The sequence below is a fragment of the Ctenopharyngodon idella genome, chromosome 3 (assembly GCF_019924925.1).
Source record: "Ctenopharyngodon idella isolate HZGC_01 chromosome 3, HZGC01, whole genome shotgun sequence".
Lineage (NCBI taxonomy): Eukaryota > Metazoa > Chordata > Actinopteri > Cypriniformes > Xenocyprididae > Ctenopharyngodon > Ctenopharyngodon idella.
In genome coordinates this window covers 55,164,014-55,186,055 of record NC_067222.1, presented here as the reverse complement: position 1 = coordinate 55,186,055, position 22,042 = coordinate 55,164,014, and the positions used below count along the sequence as shown (strand labels likewise).

General features: G+C 40.3%; 1 protein-coding gene and 1 long non-coding RNA gene across 2 annotated transcripts in view; both read right to left on the bottom strand.

Annotated features, from left to right (window-relative positions):
• The window catches only part of LOC127509013 (uncharacterized), a 199,719-nt gene that overhangs the window by 98,641 nt on the left and 79,036 nt on the right, over positions 1-22,042 (bottom strand). The gene's annotated exons all lie outside the window — the stretch shown is intronic.
• LOC127508845 (gastrula zinc finger protein XlCGF8.2DB-like) lies at positions 11,365-20,833 on the bottom strand. The gene is made up of 2 exons (XM_051887288.1): positions 20,445-20,833; positions 11,365-16,700 (listed from the first exon to the last, which is right to left on the bottom strand). Exons 1-2 carry the CDS (start codon positions 20,599-20,601, stop codon positions 15,706-15,708), a joined length of 1,152 nt encoding a protein of 383 aa, XP_051743248.1. The 5' UTR covers positions 20,602-20,833; the 3' UTR covers positions 11,365-15,705.

Genomic DNA, 22,042 nt, shown 5'->3' with positions numbered 1-22,042 from the left:
GAGTTTTTTAGGATCTATTTTATCTCCTATTCTGTTTTCTATTTTTATCAATAATTTAGGTTTTGGAGTAGACTCCGCTAATGTACATCTATATGCTGATGACACAATTATTTATACAGCAGCATCATCAATAAATCAAGCTCTGTTGAAATTACAAAATGCGTTTAATGTTACACAATATTCGTCGTCACAATTAAAATTAGTTTTAAATTCAAAGAAGACAAAATATATGATTTTTAGTCGCACTCATCTTAAGGATATAGATGTGACAATTTCAACTTTACATGGTACACAAATTGAAAGAGTCAGTTCTTATATATATTTAGGTATTTGTTTAGATGAAAAATTTGCATTTAATGTCCATATTGATAATTTGCTCAAGAAGCTTAAACCAAAACTGGGGTTCCTCTATCGTTTAAAAAATTGCTTTCCCTATGAGGCCCGAAATAAGCTGGTTGAGAGTACTTTTTTTATCAATAATTGATTATGGTGATCTTGTTTACATGCATGCAGCTTCATCTTTATTAAGGAAATTGGACTCTGTCTCTCACAACGGAAGTGATGTCTCGCGCTTCAATGAGTGTGAGACATCACTGCCGTTGTCAGAGCGCGATCAGACCTCACTAAGCGAATGCTGAACGCAGTTGGACATAGTGGTGTTTTAGAGGTAAAAAATGATAGAAATTCTTTTTCGGCTTTTTGACTCTTATTGATAGAGTTCCCATTGACTCGCATTATTTGACTGACAGACGGCAACGGTTGGAGTTAAAAATCATCATTTGTGTTCTACTGAAGAAACAAAGTCACCTACATCTTGGATGCGCTGGGGGTAAGCAGATAAACATCAAATTTTCATTTTTGGGTGAACTATCGCTTTAAATTCAGATAAGACTGAAGTATTACTTATTGGGCCAAAAACCTGTACACAGAATCTCTCAGACTATTTAGAAGGATGTACTGTTACTCCATCCTCCACAGTTAAAGACCTGGGTGTTATATTAGACAGCAACTTGTCCTTAACATATTTCATATGTTACAAAAACAGCCTTCTTCCACCTCAGAAACATTGCTAAGATACAGAATATGTTATCTGTTTCTGATGCAGAAAAGTTAGTTCATGCTTTCATGACGTCTAGACTAGATTACTGTAATGCATTACTAGCTGGTTGTCCTGCTTCCTCAATAAACAAGCTACAATTAGTACAAAATGCAGCTGCTAGAGTTCTTACCAGGTCAAGAAAATATGATCATATAACACCAATTTTATCATCTCTTCACTGGTTACCTATTAAGTTCCGTATCGATTATAAAGTACTGCTAATGACCTATAAGGCTCTAAATGGTTTAGCTCCTGTGTACTTAACCGATCTTCTATCGCCCTACAATCCTTCACGCTCTTTAAAGGATTAGTCCACTTTTAAATAAACTTTTCCTGATAATTTACTCACCCCCATGTCATCCAAGATGTTCATGTCTTTCTTGCTTCAGTCAAAAAGAAGGTTTTTGATGAAAACATTCCAGGATAAAGCATATACAGTTGTATTTTTTCGAAAAATGACCGATCGTTTCGCTAGATAAGACCCTTATTCCTCGTCTGGTATCATTTAAAGCCCTTTAAAGCTGCACTGAAACTGTAATTTTGACCTTCAACCGTTTGGAGGCCATTGAAGTCCACTATAAGGAGAAAAATCCTGGAATGTTTTCATCAAAAACCTTAATTTCTTTTCGACTGAAGAAAGAAAGACATGAACATCTTGGATGACATGGGGATGAGTAAATTATCAGGAAAAGTTTATTTAAAAGGGAACTAATCCTTTAAGATCACAAATCTCCGGTTCTGGTTGTACCTAGGATAGCTAAGTCCACTAAAGGAGGGAGAGCGTTTTCACATTTGGCTCCTAAACTCTGGAATAGCCTTCCTGATAATGTTCAGGGGTTCAGACTCGCTCACCCAGTTTAAATCTAGATTAAAGACACATCTCTTTAGCCAAGCATTCACATAATCCATCTCATATCAGATCAATTGCACATGACTATCTTTGCTTAATGTTATGAACAGCAGCTATGCTAATTATTCTCCATTTGCTTTTCCGTTTTACGCCCGTCCCGAGGTGACTAGAGAGTACATCAGTTTCAGTTTGGATCCAGCCTCTTAAGAAGACCTCAGATGACCAACACTTTTGAAGAGACGGCACCAACTTCTGCGAGGACTTCAGATGACGCTTCATCTGGATCAACATGCACATTCGCAAATTTCTATATATCCTAATTATTGTTAATATGTCATTCATTTTTCCAGGAGCTCATTGCTTCTACCTTTAATTAAATTGCTAACAGTGATTGTAAATGAATTGCCTAAATTATTACATTATTTGCTAACTGCATTCTCTAAATGGTAATGTTGACATCCTCTGTAAAGCTGCTTTGAAACCATATGTATTGTGAAAAGTGCTATACAAATAAATGTGAATTAGTGTTTGAGTTCAGCTGTGTCCTGTTAATTAGTCTCATTAGTCCTTCTGTTCACTGTGTATTTAAGCCCTGTGTTTTAATCTGTTCTTTGTCAGTTCTCTGTAACGTATACGTTGTTCCGTTCCTGTCTGTTCCCTGAGTTTCTTTTTTTGGATTCTGTTAGAATAAAACTTCTGCTGCGTATAGATCCTGCTTCCTTTTGATTTCAACCACGTGTTACAATTCCGTTTCACTTGGAAATACGCCACAACATTGGAGAAAAGTCGTTTACAACTTCCGGTTCACGGGGACTTTAAGTGTCACTCCTGCTTCTCATAATACAATATACATATAAACTGCAGTTAAACATTTATTAAAATATTTCAAGATTTATTTAATAATATAATTTTGAGTAATTTGGTCCTCCATACATTACTGACACAAATACTTCAGCTAAAGTAATTTAATACCTGTTCAAATTTCAATTAGATATTTTACTAATATCGTGTGATCACAGTAGTGATTACAGGAGAAGAGTGGCGTTAGCCTTGAGTAAGAGGTAGGTATAAAAACCAAAGGATTGTTATGGTTAGCGGCCACAGTCTGCAGCCACTGACTGTTGACTCTTTTCTTGCAAGAAAAGAAATCTTTATAAAGACAACTGGAAAAGGTTTGTCTCTTATTTAGTGATCGTTGAATTTTTTCCACAGCAGCCATTGGCATTGTGGCTAACGCTATTGTTAGTTTATGAAATCGTTTCGGCTGTGCTTTCGAACATGCTGTAATTGTGCTAACCGAGCACCGTTAGCCTTTACAAGAGAGGCGCTTCAATACACTTGTTAGATAATGTTTCAGTACAAGGTTGACAATGCACAATAGTAAAGTACGGGCTGCATTTGAGCATTAAATATTCGAATATTAAAAGAAAAATGAAATTTGAATGGTATTAAATTGGAAGATTGACAGCTCTACTCGCCACTATTTGATCTGACGCAACCCAATGACAACAAAGACAGACAAAGTTTAATAAAATTACAAATACTTAACTTAAAATTTAAATCTGGTTAAAATGTGCATGGTCAACTTAGCAACAACTCACCATTCTTTGACATTTTGATTGGTGGGGTGGGAAAGACTGGAATTTCTGGACTGGCATCTGATCAGTAAATAAGGGGTATTAAAAAAATTTATATACAGTTTACTTGATTTTGTACTGAGCACTAGGGCTGGGCGATATGTAAACATTTTTTTGGCGATAATCGCCTTCAAAAATATCGCGATATCCGATAATATCGTCTACTCCACGCTGGCCCCGCCCACGCGCACCATCGCTCGCGTCTGACGTCAAATTCAAAAATGGGGGAAGACGGCTTAATATCCAAGAAAAGATGTACATCGTTAATTTGGCAATATTATGAATTTAAACCAAATACAAATTGCGAACCAGCGGATCCAACAGAGGCTATCTGCAAGCTGTGCAAGAAACAAGTAAAGGTTAAAGATGCGCAGACCACTAATCTCCGCAGCCATATCCAAATACACCATCCAGCAATAGCGGCCTCATTTGAGCCCCGCTCTGCAGCCACATCTCAAAGCGGGAAAAAAATGTAGTCTAACTCCGATTGCTGCTGCGTTCGCTTGTGGAAATAAGTATGATAAATCTAGCTTAAAATGGACACAGTGCACTCTTGCTGTGACCCGTTTTCTGGTTAAAGAGATGATGCCTCTTAGTCTTGTGGACAAGGCAGAATTCCGGTCCATGCTGCAAACTTTTGACCGGCAAGTACCTAGCCGGAATTATTTCTCAACAACAGCTATTCCAGAGCTGTATAATAAAGTGAAAACCGAGGTTATGGCTAACATCAGTAGCGCGGACTATGTCGCGCTTACGACAGATATGTGGTCGAGCAGCAATACGATGACACCTTACATGTCAATTACCGCTCATTACATTGACAAAGACTGGGTACTACAATCAAACTGCTTCGGAACCATTTACGTGCCTGAGAGCCACACAGCAGATTATTTGGCAGATAGTCTCTTGGAGTGTGTTAAAGAATGGTGCGTCAATGAAAGAAAAATTTCATGTGTCACCACAGACAACGGAGCTAATATCGTTGCAGCAGTACGGCAGCTAAATTGGCCATGGCTCAACTGTTTTGGGCATAATTTGAACGTCGCCATAAACAATTCACTTCAGAAGGAGAAGGCCAGTACAGACCGAGCATTTGGTGTATGCCGGGCCATTAATGGGGCTTTCTCGAAAAGTTGGCACCGAAGACGTGAACTCGTGAGAGCGCAAGAGGAGCTCAACATCCCCCATCACTCTCTCGTAACGGTAAGCTAACCATTATAGACTATTATTTTATTTTAAATACATTATATTTTAATATCATTATTATTTTATATTATTTTGGTAACACAATAGTTTCATTAGTAAACATGAGTTAACACGAACAAGGCCTAATAAATGAACTGCACTTCATTTATTAATCTTTGTTAATGTTAATTTAAACATTTACTAATTAACGTTATTCAAATCAAAAGTTGTATTTCTTAATATTAGTTAATGAACTAACATGAACAAACAACGATCAGTTGTATTTTTGTTAATTAACAAAGATTAACAAATAGCCTACAGTATACAAATGTAGGCTGCTCATGGTTAGTTCATGTTAACAAATTAAACCTTATTGTAAAATGTTACCATTATTTTATATACTGTATTTTATTAGACTATTTTAAATACATAGCCTACATGATTTTATTTATTTATTTATTCTTTCATTTTTTTATATTACATTTTTATTCTAACATCTGTATTTTAATATTTAAAATAGGCTACAAGCTTATGGTTACAGTAATATTACAATTACAAAATACAAACGTAATTTTAAATTTTAAATATCTTAAAATAAATTATTTAATCTATTTTAAAAGAAAAACAAGTCTTAAAAGATTGATATTAAAACTTTTACTACATTTAATTAGTAATGTTTTTTGTATTGTTTATTAATTAATTGTAGGACAGTCCAACGTGCTGGGGCTCGAAGCTGAAGATGACAGAAAGGATTCTGGAGCAGACTCCAGCAATACGACGGGTCTTTGCGGATGACAAAAGCCGACGTCCACTACCAAACTTAACGTGGCAAGATATTTCAGTCCTGGAGTCTGTTAACAATGGACTGAAGCCTGTAGCAGAATTGACCGACGTTTTGTCAGGAGAAACATATGTTACTGTTTCGTCTGTCACCCCGGTGCTACAATACACGCTGCGTCTTAACGGAAACCGACGATGACACACAGCTAGGTAAAAAAATTAAGACTGGCATCTTGCAGGAATTAGACGGCAAATATGACAACCACGCAACCCAAAAACTTCTCCGAATCAGCACTCTGCTTGATCCCCGCTACAGAGGAGGCTTTAATTTGAACGAACTGGAGCAAACTAAGACAGAAGTGCTTAATGCCATCACAGAGTGCCGTCGAATGAAAAATCTTGAGAATGCGGAAGAACAACAAGCAATCACCATCGCTCAAGAGGTGCCTTTGAAGAAGAAAAAAAACACACTGAATGATCTCCTGGGAAAGACCAAAAAACCACCTACGAGTGAAGCGGATCGGGCAGCGGCTGAGCTCGCGGCCTATCTTTTGGAGGATGTAATAGACGGAGAGGAGAACCCACTTGCGTGGTGGAAAAATAATGAAAGCCGCTTCCCGCTCATGTGTCTTGTAACGTGAAAATTTTTGTGTGTACCTGCAACAAGCAGTCCTTCAGAAAGGGTTTTTAGCAGGTCAAATTGTCACCCCATACCGTAATGCTTTAACCCCGGAAAAGGTGAATATGCTTGTTATCCTGTCTAGAAACCTGCGTTAGATTGTTTCGTTAGCTTAATGTTTTAGAAACATTAGGCTCAATTAAATAACTTTATGGTGTTTGGATTTTATTTTATTTTTAAAAAATGTTGTCTAAAAACCGAAATCATTTGTTTTAATTTTGCATTAGCATTTAATTTAGCATTGTGTGAATAAAATATTTGTTTAAAGGTTTCGCTTTCATTTTCTTTTTTACGTTATCTTTTAAATTTTACAGGTTTCCACGTTTGATTATTTGTAGGCTATTATTTATATTCTATTAATTATATTTTAATAGCCTATAATATTTCTAGAGCCGTTTAAAACTTGTAGCCAAGCTATGTCGAGTTCGTTATTTGTAACGTGCTTCTCTCTGCGTAGGTTATACAGACGTCTTATCCTAGCCTACTACCTTTAATGTTTTGCTTAACACGTACTGTATGCATCAAAAACAATAAAAATGCAAGTGTATGGTAACTACTAGATTATTTATAATGTATTTGGCAACTTCCTAGGTTTATCAATTGTCATTTTTACGATATTGTCGATTATCGTCTGTAACTGACTGTTATAATCGATATCGCGATACATATGAGACATCGTCGATATACGATAATTTCGTCATATCGCCCAGCCCTAGTCTCTGCTGATTGCCCAGAGTCACGTCACGTCTTCGCTGATCACCCAGAGTCACGTCACGTCTCCGCTGATCGCCCAGAGTCACGTCACGTCTCCGGATCCGTCCGCGAGCGGAGAGGATTGTTGTCCAGTGTGGAAGATCCACCGCTGACTTCAGCACGAGCAGCTGGCATTCCGAAGCCTCCGCCGGCCGTTTCGCACTCAAGCCCGCTGGTTGCTACGCACTCCAGTCCGCCGGTTGCTACGCACTCAAGTTCGCCAGTGTCTACGGACAAGATGCCCGTTCCGCCAACGTCTACGGACAAGATGGCCGCTTCGCCAGCGTCTACGGACAAGATGGCCGTTTCGCCAGTGTCTACGGACAAGATGGCCGCTCCGCCAGTGTCTATGGACAAGATGGTAGCTCCTGTGACCAAGTCATCTCCAGACTCCATTCCAGCCCGTGAGTCCGCTCCAGAACCCGTTCCAGCCCATGAGTCCGCCCCAGAGCTCGCTGTAGGCCCGAAGGCCGCCCCAGAGGCCATACTTGTGCCACCCAAGCTCCTTGCCCTGCCGGCGCCACCCAAGCTCCCTGCCCTGCCGGTGCCAACCAAGTTCTTTGCCCTCGAGCCAGCTCCAGCCTTCCACGAGATAGCTCCAGACTCTGCACTAGAGCCCGAGTCAGCTCCAGACTCCGCACCAGAGCCCGAGGCAGCTCCCGACTCCACACCAGAGCCCGAGCCAGCTCCCGAATCCGCACCAGAGCCCGAGCCAGCTCCCGACTCCGCACCAGAGCCCGAGCCAGCTCCCGACTCCGCACCAGGGCCCGAACCAGCTCCCGACTCCGCACCAGGGCCCGAACCAGCTCCCGACTCCGCACCAGGGCCCGAACCAGCTCCCGACTCCGCACCAGGGCCCGAACCAGCTCCCGACTCCGCACCAGAGCCCGAGCCAGCTCCCGACTCCGCACCAGAGCCCGAGCCAGCTCCCGACTCCGCACCAGAGCCCGAGCCAGCTCCCGACTCCGCACCAGGGCCCGAACCAGCTCCCGACTCTGCACTAGAGCCCGAGTCAGCTCCTGACTCCGCACCAGAGCCCGAGACAGCTCCAGCAGCCCACGAGCCCGCTCCAGCCTTCGATGAGCCAGCTCCATACCCACCATGGCCGCCCACGAACTCTGACCCGCCACAGCCGCCCACGAACTCTGATCCGCCATGGTCACCCACGGTTCCCGACCCGCCATGGCCGCCCGACTCTCCTGACCCGCCTTGGCGTCCCAAGGTTCCCGAACTGCCGTGGCTGCCCGAGGCACCTGACCCGCCATGGCGCCTAGAGTCCCTTGACCTGCCCTGGAGACCTCCCTACCCGTCTGTACATTCACCCTCACCTGCCAGTAGGTCTCCAGGGCACTTCCGGGAGGGGGACGTTATGTCACAGTTCCAGTCATTCCCGGACTTCATTTCTCATCATCCTCCCTGGCAATCACCTGCACTCCCTCCACCAATCACTAATCACCACACCCAGCTGCAGCACATTACGTGGACTATTTAAGCCATTCACATCCGCACACTTATAGCGAGGTCTTGTTTACTGCAGTTTCAATTCTGAGCATCATTTATCTTGTCTGTCTGCCTGTTACTTATCCTGTCTGTTCCCCGTGTATGATTCTCTGCTGCCTGCCCTTTGGACTATTTGCTCTGTTTTGGATTTATGATTGTTATCTGCCCACCCTGACCCATTGCCTGTTCCTCGACTACGATTCTGCCTGCTCTCTGCCATACCTGTCTGCTGTTGTTCTGCCATTGCCTGTCTGACTACGAACTCTGTTTAAATAAAGCTTGCATATGGATCCTACCCTGAGTCCCGCTTCGTTACAGTTACATAGCAAAGAGGTCAGATTCATAGATGTGTGTTTTACAAACTAAACGTATAATTGCTCTCAATTGGAAAAATATCAATGAGACAAGAATTGGGATGTGGATTAAAGAAATGGCGTCAAGCACGTCAATGGAAAAAAATAACATATTGTCAAAAAGAAACCATGTGTTTTTAAAGATGTCTGTAAACCATTTAATAATTTCTTAAAGCACAATGTTAATGTTGTTAACCTGCTACAACAAGAACAAGCTTTAAGGGAGTAGGGTAGCATCATGATCTCCTACATAGACCTGTATCTTTAAAAAACTCTTTTTTTCTTCTCTTCTTTCTTTTTCTTTGTTTGGAAATGGGGGGTGGGAGGGAGAATAGGGTCAAAAATGTTTGCTGTGACTTACATGACATGTTATTCATTGTGTAATCTGATGTGATATGCAAACTGAAAATACAGTAAATATATTGTAAAAAAAAAACAAAACAAAAAAAACAACAACATTAAAGTCCCTGTGAACCGGAAGCTGCAAATGACTTTTCTCCAGTGTTGTGACGTATTTCCAAGTGAAATGGAATATTGAATAGAGGGCAGGGTTTTACTTTAGCGCTCCTCCTCTCCATCTCTCGCTCATAGCAGACTAACCATTGGAGGGGAGTGGTTTAAGCGTTTCCAACCCAAGCCGTCAAACTGATGTCATTAGAGAAGGAGCACTGTTGCAGAGGGGAGGAGCATTTTCAGATTTTGATTAAATATTACAAAGCCAAACTATTTTTTTGTGTGGATTGACACAAAACTAGCAATTTGAGGTAATAAAATAAATAAGGTCAATTTTGATTTTAACTTCCGCGACATAGTACACAATGAAATGACGTTCTACACTGCGCCATGATGTATGCTAGTTTGTCATGTCATTGTGTACTGCGTCATGGAAGTTTTTTGGACGTACGTTGAATGCGTACGGCTGTCCTGCCAGAAGCTCGTTATTTTACTTTATAACGTTTTAAATAAGAATATTTGTCTTAAACGAATGCTTCAGAGGGCCTGGAGTCATATGGATTCATTTTTTTATGGATGGTTTCATTTTTTGGGGGGGGGGGGGGGGGTGCAATATACTTACAAAATCTTTATTCAAATGTTATTAAAAATGTCTTAAAGGGTGAATATTAGAGCTGTGAATCTTGGGGTAGACAGCGAATCGATTCAATTCACAATTCATAGGTGTTCAATTTGTTCACGAACAATTTTTGCAAATTCAGAACGATTCTTTTCAAGACGATTTACATTAAAATTCGATGCGATTCAATTAATTTGATTTGATTCTGCATTTTTATATGCATTCATAGGGTTATTGAAATGCTTCCCCCAACGTGTCTTAGTTTTTCCTACGTGTTTCGCTTTTCTGCCGAATGCCAAATTAAACAGCAGCCTTAAGGAGGTCAGAGAGTGGGGGGAAGAAATATATATATATTTTGTCCATTGTTAAATGGTCATGAAACGCCCCCTGTTTTCCCCTGGTCCTTCAAAGCTCAAAATCTCTGTGAAAATGGGCGTGTAAAGCTCTGGAAAAGTGGGAGCGTAGGGGGTGGAAGATTTTCAAGCCTAAATTCAGCATGAGTAAATACTTAAGTACAGTTAAAATCAGATACTCCAAGACTTTAACTCAAATTGTCTTAGAATTGGTCACTTTTAACTTGTAACTGAGTCATTTTCGTTGTAAAGTATGTGTACTTTTATTCAAGAATTGTTTTTTAGGTACTCTTTACACCTCTGCTCTTTCCACAGTGACGACTTCTAAAACCGTTCTCTTTCGAGTGAATCCTCATGTGGACCTTAAGGTCCCCTTTAAATATGAAACTCTTTCCACACTGACCACATGTAAATGACTTCTCTTCAGTGTGAATATTCATGTGTTCCCCAAGGCTTCGTTCCCGTGTGAAGCCATTCCCGCACAGAGTGCAGGTATAAAGGCAGGAACACACCAAGCCGACACCGACGAACTAGTGGTGTCGAAAGCAGACTGTGGTTTTGGCTCACGTCTGTGTCCAATGTTGCCCTGACACACCAAACTGATGCTAGACAGCCGACGGACAAATAGCACGTCCCTTCTGCGCCTGCGTAAGTTGAAATGCTTTTCCGAACCAGCAGGTGTGCAGAAAGATCAGATGGCCTGATGGACCGAGGAGCATCGATGCCGATTCAACAAATCAAATCATCCGGGGGAAAAAAAGCAGAGGACCAACTTCAGTCGACGGTGCGGAACACACTGAGAAAACTTAGGGCCTGTCCACATGGAGACACATTTTTGTGAATACTCATAAATTTTGTATCGGATAGGCATTTTGTCCACACGGATCCGGCGTTTTCAGAAGGTGAAACCACTATTTTTTGAAACCAGGTTCCAGAGTGGATAAATCTGAAAACACCATCTTTGCGTTATCGTGTGTACAGCCTATCCGTATATTTTGAGAAATGATGATGTCATCACCCCACGTGTCAACCCTAGTCAGACGCCGCTAACGGCATGTAGGAAACTTTTTCCTCGTCAAAGCAGAGACCAGGAGACGTTGGGATATCTTTCAAGCAGAAGTTACTCTTTATTGAGGAACGCGCTGTGCGTCGCTGTAGTCATCCAAGTCCAACTAAGGCAGGGTACATTGTAGTTTATATACATTCAAGGGGGAGGGATACATAGAGTAGAGGTGGAGACAATCTAAACAAAGCATGCAAATGCAGTGCAGGAATCAGCCCATTCCCTACATTTCCCAGCCATGATCTAATCAGCATAACGGTGTCATTCAAATGCATAGGCGCTAATCCACTCAGTCTGACAGTATCGCCCATACCTTTACATTATCATAGAGACATAGGCAGAGCTGTATCTTGAGCTTGTCCTGCCAAATGGTCAGGAAGTGCATGAAGACAAAAGGTTAATGTTACAGACACCTGGGCTGCCTGCCTCGATCTCCTTAAATTGTCATTATCTTTACCTCTAAATGTTAAATACAATATACTTCACCTTAGTATTTCATGTGAGGTTATGTCAGGATGTAGGATCAGCAGATCTTAAACAGATTCTTAAATTTGTAATCCCACAGTCCCCCCTTTGAGAGTTCTAATAACTCTCACATAATACAAATTTAAACCTTCTTAAATCCCTTCTATAACCTATGTTTGTTAACATATGTCCCATCTTCCAGTCATGTAACTTGTAACAGATACAGGCACATACATCTTATTCTATGTCGTGTCCAACATTTACATAAGTGTTGTTCTTTAAACTTGAGTATACTGTTGACACACATATACAACACAGGGTGGTAATATGTTGTATAAACTACATGATGACACAGAAAACCATGTAGCATAAGTGTGGAAGTCCTAAAAGTCCATGGCGCCTGAATAGCTGTGGAGTCCATTTCCAACGCATTTCCATGTCTGTTCCAAGTTGCTCAGATATTGTCATGAAGGTTGTACATGGATATCTGAGGTGATGCTTTACACCAGGTGCTGCTTATGAGCCGTCATGGCATATACACATACCTGCAACACAAGAAAACAAAGAAACAGCAGACCAGCAGTATTCATGCATAGACTTTAGTACGTTAGACCTCTGATGATCGTATAGTTTTTTCTGTCTAACTCTGATCATCATAAACTTCTAGTGATCGTATAGTGGTTTTGTTCTTCTTTTTCTTAACCTAGTCTTAATCAATTTGACACCTATAGACCAGTAAGGTGGGGATAAACTGAGAAGGGGAAACCTATGAGGAAGTCTTCACCACAGGGTTGGCCCCCGAGGCCTTATGCACTTCGGTTCTTCCCTGGGCTCCTCACTGGTCTGCGTGTCCTATTCTCTTCCTGTAGTTAATTTGCAAACTTTACTGTGCTACATCTCCATCTTCCAATAAAACATCAGTCATAGCAGACATCATAACCCATAGAGGATGGATAAGTGAATGGAGTGTGCTGTAGCATAACATTTAAGGCTGTGAGTGTACTTAACCAGTGTACCCCAAATGGTGGAAGTGACAGTCAACTTTCTTTTGTTCAGAATCAGTCTTTCAGCTTTCTTGTAGATTACTGGGGAAATTAAGCACTCACAGCCCAAATGGTTAGCATGTCAACAAGCTGTTGCTCCAAGTGTTTGGAGAAGAGGGGAGGGGCAGTTTCAATGTAGCAAGTAGACTGAGTAGGAGCTGAGTAAAGCTGTTCATTTCTTTAAATGTCTTTTTGTTTTTTCTACACTCTTTCATCCAATGTCCAGGTTTACCACAGTAATGACAACTGCCTTCTCTCTTAGGACATTTACGTTTCTGTTGTTTCTCTATGTTGACCTTAAAGGATGCTGCTGCAATCTTTACTCTTGTCTTGACATCTGAGTCTCTTTCCCAAATAGCTAACCTATCCAAGTTGTTTTGCAGGGTTCCATTGGACCATGTGAGGTCTAAGAAAGGCAATGCATTTCTGTATTCTGATGAAAGCCCATCAAACCACATGCGGACCAGTGGTCCATTATCCTCTAACACCTTCTCTGGAGTGTCAGCTATTCCACTGTATGCTGCAGCTGACTGACAAAATCTTTCAGTGTACTCACTTACAGTTTCATCCTTCTTCTATACACAACTAGTGATCTTTGACCAGTCCACCTTTGGTCCAACAAGATTCTGTAACACTCTCAGAACTCCTTCTCTCAATTCACCTTTGCTGGAATGCTGAAACTCAGAATTATTTACAGCACTTTCAAAATCACTGAATTCTGACTCTTTCAGGATTTGTGACATTAGCTGGGTGACTTCAGCTAGGGACATATCATAGAGCTTCATTTTCCTGGACAACTCTGTCCTAAACTCAGAAAAATTTCTCTGCACTGATGGCAAACTCTCAGCAAGTCTTTCTATGCCTTCAGGACCTAGAGCTGTACTGACTGCTTGTAACTGCAGTATGGGGGTTACAGATGTAACTGTGTCAACCCCTTTTACCCTACTCTGAGCCTTTTGTCTCGCTCCACACACTTCAACTGCATTTACATCTTTATCCATGAATCCAGTATTGCTATTGCCCTCTAGTCTACAGAAAGACTCTAAGTCAGGATAGCTTTCATCTGACTGTTGGTCTTTTGAGTCACATTTGGTTGAGGCTTTGTTAAGGCCCAACTTCTGAGTGAGACGAGACACTCGAGTGTGCAACTGTTTGTTCTGCTTTTCTAACTTAGCAATACGTTGGATTTGTTCTTGTGCAATGGATAGAGTAAATTCTCTGTGGCAGCAGATAATGCCCTTCATATTTTTCTTCCGAATACAAGCACCAAGTACCTTTTTGCATTCTTCAATAGACCAAACTTTTTCTGGATGAATCCCAAATTTCTTTGTCAAATCCAATCTGACTGATTCAGTCACTATTGAGTCCATGTGCTTTCCTAACAATGATTTGAACTCTTCTCTGACGGCGCAGAGGATAACAACTTTGTACTGGTCTTAATGATTCTTTTGGATAGAGTATCACTCACCAACCCTTGGGTGTACAGGAAAATTCAGCTTGGATCTTCTTTTGGATCAGATCTTTGTTGTGCTTGAAGTTTCAATCAGGATTGAGGTGAGAAGCTCTATCCGGGTCACGGCACCAAAACTGTAGGAAACTTTTTCCTCGTCAAAGCAGAGACCAGGAGACGTTGGGATATCTTTCAAGCAGAAGTTACTCTTTACTGAGGAACGCGCTGTGCGTCGCTGTAGTCATCCAAGTCCAACTAAGGCAGGGTACATTGTAGTTTATATACATTCAAGGGGGAAGGATACATAGAGTAGAGGTGGAGACAATCTAAACAAAGCATGCAAATGCAGTGCAGGAATCAGCCCATTCCCTACATTTCCCAGCCATGATCTAATCAGCATAACGGTGTCATTCAAATGCACAGGTGCTAATCCACTCAGTCTGACAGTATCGCCCATACCTTTACATTATCATAGAGACAAAGGCAGAGCTGTATCTTGAGCTTGTCCTGCCAAATGGTCAGGAAGTGCATGAAGACAAAAGGTTAATGTTACAGACACCTGGGCTGCCTGCCTTGATCTCCTTAAATTGTCATTATCTTTACCTCTAAATGTTAAATACAATATATTTTACCTTAGTATTTCATGTGAGGTTATGTCAGGATGTAGGATCAGCAGATCTTAAACAGATTCTTAAATTTGTAATCCCACAGGCACAAAACAGCAACAACAAGAATAGCAGACTCTAGATGCTTGTGTTCGTGCTGCAGAAGCTACTGAGCCCAAATAAAGCATTATTTCTAAGCTTTACTATAGTTTGTATACAGCGCGCAAGGTTTATGCTCATGCTCCAAGTCTTATTTGCTGCTTTAAGTGCATCTCTGTGGTAGAATTACAGCGCCACATACTGGTCTGGCATGTATATACATCGTTTTGATTCATTTCAGAGGTTTCGCGTGGACGCAGATATTTCTTAAGATGAGGGGGAAAAAAAAGATTGGATAGGGTAAGCTCCGGCCTGTGTGGACATAGCCTTAGTTGGCCGACTAACAAAAACTACCCGACAACTGACTGTCGGCTTGGCGTGTTCCTGGCTTAAGGATTTTCTCCAGTGTGAATTCTCATGTCGTCTTTAAGGCTTTCTTTTCGACTGAAACTCTTTCCACACTGTTGACAGGCATAATGTTTCTCTCCAGTGTGAATTCTCATGTGGATTTCAAGTCTTCCTTTTCTGTTGAAACTCTTTCCTCACTCTTGACAGGTGTAAGGCTTTTCTCCAGTGTGAATAGTCGTGTGGACTGTAAGGTTTCCTTTGTCACTGAAACTCTTTCCACATTGTCGGCAGATATATGGCTTTTCTCCAGTGTGAATTCTCATGTGGACTTTAAGGCTTTCTTCATGTGTGAAACTCTTTCCACACTGTTGTCAGGTGAAAGGTTTCTCTCCAGTGTGAGTTCTCATGTGGACTTTAAGGCTTCTTTTATGACTGAAACTCTTTCCACATTGTCGGCAAATATATGGCTTTTCTCCAGTGTGAATTCTCATGTGGACTTTAAGGCTTTCTTCACGTGTGAAACTCTTTCCACATTGTTGGCAGGTGTAAGGCTTCTCTCCAGTGTGAATGCTCATGTGGACTATAAGGCTTCTTTTATGACTGAAACTCTTTCCACATTGTTGGCAGATATATGGCTTTTCTCCAGTGTGAATTCTCATGTGGACTTTAAGGCTTTCTTCACGTGTGAAACTCTTTCCACATTGTTGGCAGGTGAAAGGTTTCTCTCCAGTGTGAGTTCTCATGTGGACTATAAGGTTTCTTTTATGACTGAAACTCTCTCCACATTGTCGGCAGATATATGGCTTTTCTCCAGTGTGAACTCTCATGTGGACTTTAAGGCTTTCTTCACGTGTGAAACTCTTTCCACATTGTTGGCAGGTGAAAGGTTTCTCTCGAGTGTGAATTCTCATGTGGCCTATAAGGCTTATTTTATGACTAAAACTCTGTCCACATTGTTGGCAGGTGTAAGGCTTCTCTCCTGTGTGAATTCTCATGTGGACTTTAAGGCTTCCTTTATGTGTGAAACTCTGTCCACATTGTTGGCAGGTGAAGGGTTTCTCTCCAGTGTGAATTCTCATGTGGTATTTAAAGGTTTCTTTATGTCTGAAACTCTTTCCACACTGTTGGCAGGTGTAAGGCTTTTCTCCCGTATGAATTCTCATGTGGACTTTAAGGGTTTCTTCACATGTGAAACTCTTTCCACACTGTTGGCAGGTGAAATAACTTTTAGTTCCAGTCTTTTGGGCTCTTTTTTGTGAGGAAGCCTGTGTTGCTCTTTCCCCAGTCATGAAATGATGTTTATAATAATGTTCTTCCTCTTCTTGCCTTTCATTAAGTTGACTCGCTTCTTTCAGTGCCATTAGGTCTAGGGCAAAAATAGACATAAAACAATTTAGACATTTATCAAAACCAACAACATGTTTGTATCCTATGGATCAGGGATGGGCAGCTTTGGTACTGGAGGACCACTCTTTTGCAGAGTTAAGTTTCATCCCTAATCAAATACACCTGCCTGTAATTTTCAAGCATTCCTGAAGACTTGATTTATACTTGATTTATTCCTGAAGAGGCTGATTTATACTTCTGCATCACGTGTACGCTGTAGGTACAGCGTAGGCTGTGAGTACCACATGTAGCCTATGACATAGCCTGATGCGAACCTCTTAAAAAAGATGTAACAACGCATCAATTCTACCCAGACCGCAAGCGCTGTGATTGGTCTGTTAAAATCCCTCCCTTGGGTCAAAAAATTGGTGCGGAGCAATCGGAGAAGAGCGAGTGTGTGGCAAGGGGTGCGTGGTTCAACGAGGTCTGCAGCGGGAGAGAGAGGCAGGAGACGAGCGGTGCATAAGTAGGTCAAGTGCAAATGATAAACACTTGTGTCTCGTTGCAGTAATTGACATGGGAAGACCAGATAAAGCCACCAGGAAAAAGGAAGTGGCTGAGAGAGAGACTGACTGGACACTCGTGGAGACTGGAATTTGATTACTGTGTTGACAGCTTTATGTTGATTAAGTTTTGAGAGTGCAGAGAGCACAACTTTTATTTGTTTGTACCATATAAGAACTGAATAAACCACGAGTTCCAGTCACGCTGACCCTGCCATCTTCCTTCCACACTTTTGAACCTCATAACAGAGTGTTTTCAACTTCCATAGGAATGAAAAAACTTTGTTTCAGGGGACACATGCAATCAAACTACAACAAAAGTCGTTACCTATTTGCTGCTTCTCTGACAACGTACATGACAAGGTGCTTCTTCTTTGGCTTTTGCTTTGATACTCAAGACCGTGGACACTACGTGGACTCTGCATGCACGTCGACACGGACAACGACACTGAAGTATAAATTAAAAACCGACGCATAGACTAGGGATGGGCATTTTTCCAAAATTTTGTATTCAAATATATGTGCTCGTAAAAAACTAATATTCGTTCATTTAAATGACATTAAACGAGAAAGATGTTATTTTTTTATATTCATCAAGATTTTGTAACCATTTCTAGACAAGCTTACGATTAGGCAATATACACAACAAGCTTACATTATATCTTAAGGGTTTCTTTTAGTTCAAAGCATTAAACAATATGTGCAAACAAAACATATTGTTACATGTGCCCTGGGTCTGTGTTCTATTATCATCATATGGACTCCATTTCCCACAATCCCCCCACCTAGGAACCAATCATGCACTCGCACCTGTTTCCCGTCAGTGACACTTTATAAGCTGCACTCACACACACTCATTGCTAAATTATAGCTGTGTCTCATTTAATTTAATTTCGAAGGCTGCATCCTCAAGAGGATGAATTCTGTGAAGGATGCGGTATATGGAGTGTCCTTAGCCAGAATTAAACGAGACGTCTTTTGTAGACACACAGGCAGGAAAGGAAACAGGAAGTATATCGTTGCTATGCCAACGCGTTCACGGCAGCCTCGTTGTGCTCTCAGCCAATGAATGAAAATTATTAATAAATTTGTATGTAATTTAAAAAGAAAATGTATTTACTTGTTTTTTTTTTTTTTTGTTAATGCTTGAGGAGCTGGCTTATGTACAACAGATATCCGTTACAGAGACAAAAGAGGAGGATATTAGGAAGAAAGTTTAAAACAAAAACAAACTTGAAACTACTTACATCTAAACACATCTTCGCTTGTATGTACATTTGCCGACGCCGCCATTTATTTTTTATTTTTTTCAAATAAATGACGGTTGTTAACAGAGAAGCAAAGAATTGTGGGCCATCTGCAGCAGCGAAGGATACACCTCACGCATCCTCCGAATTCCTGTGAAAGGACGCATTCAAAGGTCACGTTCGGAGAATCCTACTTACTTTTCTGGAACGATACAGCCTCAATGACGTGTGCAACCTTTGAATGTGACCTCTGGAGGACGCAGCCTTCGAAATGAGACACAGCTATTGTTTAGCCTTGTACCCGACCTTGTCTCAATGTTCCTTGATCCTTGCCTGTGTTTTTGAGTCTGGACCGTTTCCTTGTTGATGATCATTTGCTGCCTGCCTAGACCTTTGCCTGTGATTGGATTACTCTTTTGCCTTGCCTTCTTGTATCTGTTTGCTGGTGTTTGACCCTCTGCCTGTACGACTACGCTCATCCTATTTATAAAGCCTGCATGTGGATCTCCAACTCCGTTGTCCCATCCCATATGTTACACATATAAAGAACAAAAGCATTTAAGTTCAAGCAGCGCGAACGGGAAAAAACACTAATAAAGCACCAGTTATCGTACAAAACGTAATGTACATAATACACTCGAGTCAGTATATGATTATCGTGTTTATATTGTTTCACATGTTCATGTTGAGAAAAAACTATAATATCCACATGCTCGGGTGAGAAAACGAGCTGCACTGACAGACGTTGCAGAGACACAAAGATAACGATAATACATAACAGTGTGTTAAGCTAAGTTTCCAACAGCAGCACTTTGTATTTTCTGTAAATATATCTCCCTCGATGAAACTTAAAGGAAGCATATGTCTCAAAATCTTCTCTGCTCACTTGGGTTACAGCTGCGCTTACCTGTCGTGAATGCTGTGATGGACAGCTGTCTTTCCTCAACATTTTGTGAATATATTTTTTCGAATATTAATTACAGATCGAATATTCAAATATTGGACTATTTGTGCACACCCCTATCATAGACTACTGCGCAGAGTCTCAGGTGTAGGTGTGACACAGAAATAAAAATCAGCCTTTATTGTTACATTTTGGGGTTGGGTTATTTTTTTACAGGTGTGTTTGATCAATGATGGAGCTAAACTCTGCAGAACAGTGTCCCTCCAGGACCAGAGTTGCCCATCTATAGATCTTATACACCAGTGGTTTTCAAATCTGGTCCAAAGGGACACACCACTGTACATTTTGTATGTATCCTTTATTTTTCACATCTGGTTAAGATCATCAGCTTGTTAGAAGAGAGCTGACATTGATGGAGGAATTTGCAAACTACAATTCCTGTTCATCAATAAGGTGAGAACCAGACCGATATAAACCTAAATATACCTGAATTATTTAAATTAATTGAAAAGTGTTTTACTATTCAATAAGTAATAGAAGATATTTGTTGTTGTAATGTCAGACATAGCACATACAATAGTAGTAGCCATTCTGTACTCCGGCACAGTTAGCGATCTCACTGCCCCTTCAAGCGGGCCAGGGAACGGTACAGAGCGATCACACTAGTGACATTAGACAGAAAGAATGAGTGCTTATGAGATGTGTTTTCCTCAGCATAAAACTGGTTATACTATAACTGTTACAAATTCATGCAAGTGTGCATTTTCTACAAATACCAGTACGAACATGTGCATCAAACAGACGGAGCGCAGTTGAATAGGAATGAAACACTAGATGTCCTGTTCCTGGAGATCTACATACATGCAGAGTTCAGATCCAACCCTGATCGAACACACCTGAAGCAGTGAATTAAGATCTTCAGGGGCACTTGATAATTTATAACTGAATGATATTACGCTGGAATGAATGGATTCTGTAATATTATACTTCTGTATATTCTCTATTTCTGTAGAACTGGACATTTTAATAATGATCAAATGACTGAGTTCAGCTGTGAGAATAAAACCAACCTGTTTGTTCCTCAGTATCTTCATGTTTCACACTGAATGTTTCTTCAATCTTTATTTCTTCAAACTCCTCTTTAATAATCACCATCTTTATGTCTTCAGTCTCCTCTTTAATAATCACCATCTTTATGTCTTCAGTCTCCTTTTTAATAAACGCCATCTTTAAGAAGAGAATAATTAACAGAGTTAATGGTCTTAAATGGACCAGTTCAAACAAAAACACTCAAAACTAACGCTGCAAATTAATAAACTTCATATTTAGATATTTATGATCTACATTTGGTATTTAATGAGTTATAGATTATATTTAAATGATTACTCTTTGATGAAAACATGTTTAGTTAGTTTGTTAGTGTTTGTTGTTCTTGTTCATGTTCACTGTTTGAGCAGCACGAGTCGTGATTCACTGAATCATTTCTCAAAGTATTTGATTCAGTTGACTCGGAGTTGAAAAGTTCAGTTTCTCCATCATTACTCGCCAGAGACTGAACTCGTGTTCATGATAAACTGATTTATGATATATAGAGAGAAATGAGACGCAGGTTTACTGTTTCTCATCAGTGGATGAGCTTTACTCACACAAATATCCTTCATTACACTTAGATAAAGAATCACAATGTTACATTAAATAGTAAATAAACTATTTTAACATCGCTGGTAAAACTATTAAAACTACAAAACTGTTTCTGTCGATTAAAACAGCTTAAATTCTTAAAACAAACCTTTGTTCAGCAAAATCACAACAGATGCAGGTGTGCGGCGCAGTCTTATGACGTCATGTCGTCACTCCAAAATAAAAGTCATGCATTGTCTACAATCACAGAAGAAATCCAACTATTTGACCAGATAATTTTTGTATATTAAAATTAAAACAGTGACAAACATGGTACAAACAATGTTTAATATATATATATATATATATATATATGCAGGGTGCGATTTGTGAAAAAAAAACAGAAACTCTTCCTTTTTTTTTTTTTTTTTTGAAAATTTGTTAAAAACCACAGTGGAGCTATATACTATTTTTTGGCAGCTGTTACAGAAACATTTTTACAAAAAATCTTCTGATTTAACCTTGAGATTTGAAGTATTAGCTTAGATATTTGCACCACAATTTACAATGACACTAATAATTCAAAATTTCTAATAGAAATGCAAAATCAATCGGTAGTTAGTAATAGAATAACGAGACACAAACCTTTACATTCAATCGCGTTTGGCCCCATTTATTTTTGATCACAGTGCATACACATACAAACTTTTAGTCCAAAAGTGCGCACATTTGTAGAAATACACGTTTACCTCAGATTTCATTAGATAGAATATAAGCCGGGCCGTACGCTGGGTTTCATAATTACCCTGGTCAGAAAATGTTGTTTGTTTGGGGGGGTACGGGGGCATGGTCCCCTAGAAAATTTAGATTTCCCTGGTGTACATATGTGGCTTTTTAAGACGTTTTAAAGGGGTGGTTCAGTGTTTTTTTCCTAGGCTTGATTGTGTTTTTGGGGCACAGTTTAACATGTCTTAATGCTTTGTTTTTTTTAAAAAACGTATTTTTCATATATTTTACCTTTATTCTACACCTCTGTTTCCATTATCAT

Bases quoted from the DNA above. Each gene is read 5' to 3' on its own strand.
- LOC127508845 (XM_051887288.1), bottom strand. From the start codon at position 20,601: ATGGCGTTTATTAAAAAGGAGACTGAAGACATAAAGATGGTGATTATT. The intron at 16,701-20,444 runs GTTGGTTTTATT...TTTTTGCCCTAG, and splicing joins AGATACTGAGGAACAAACAG to ACCTAATGGCACTGAAAGAA.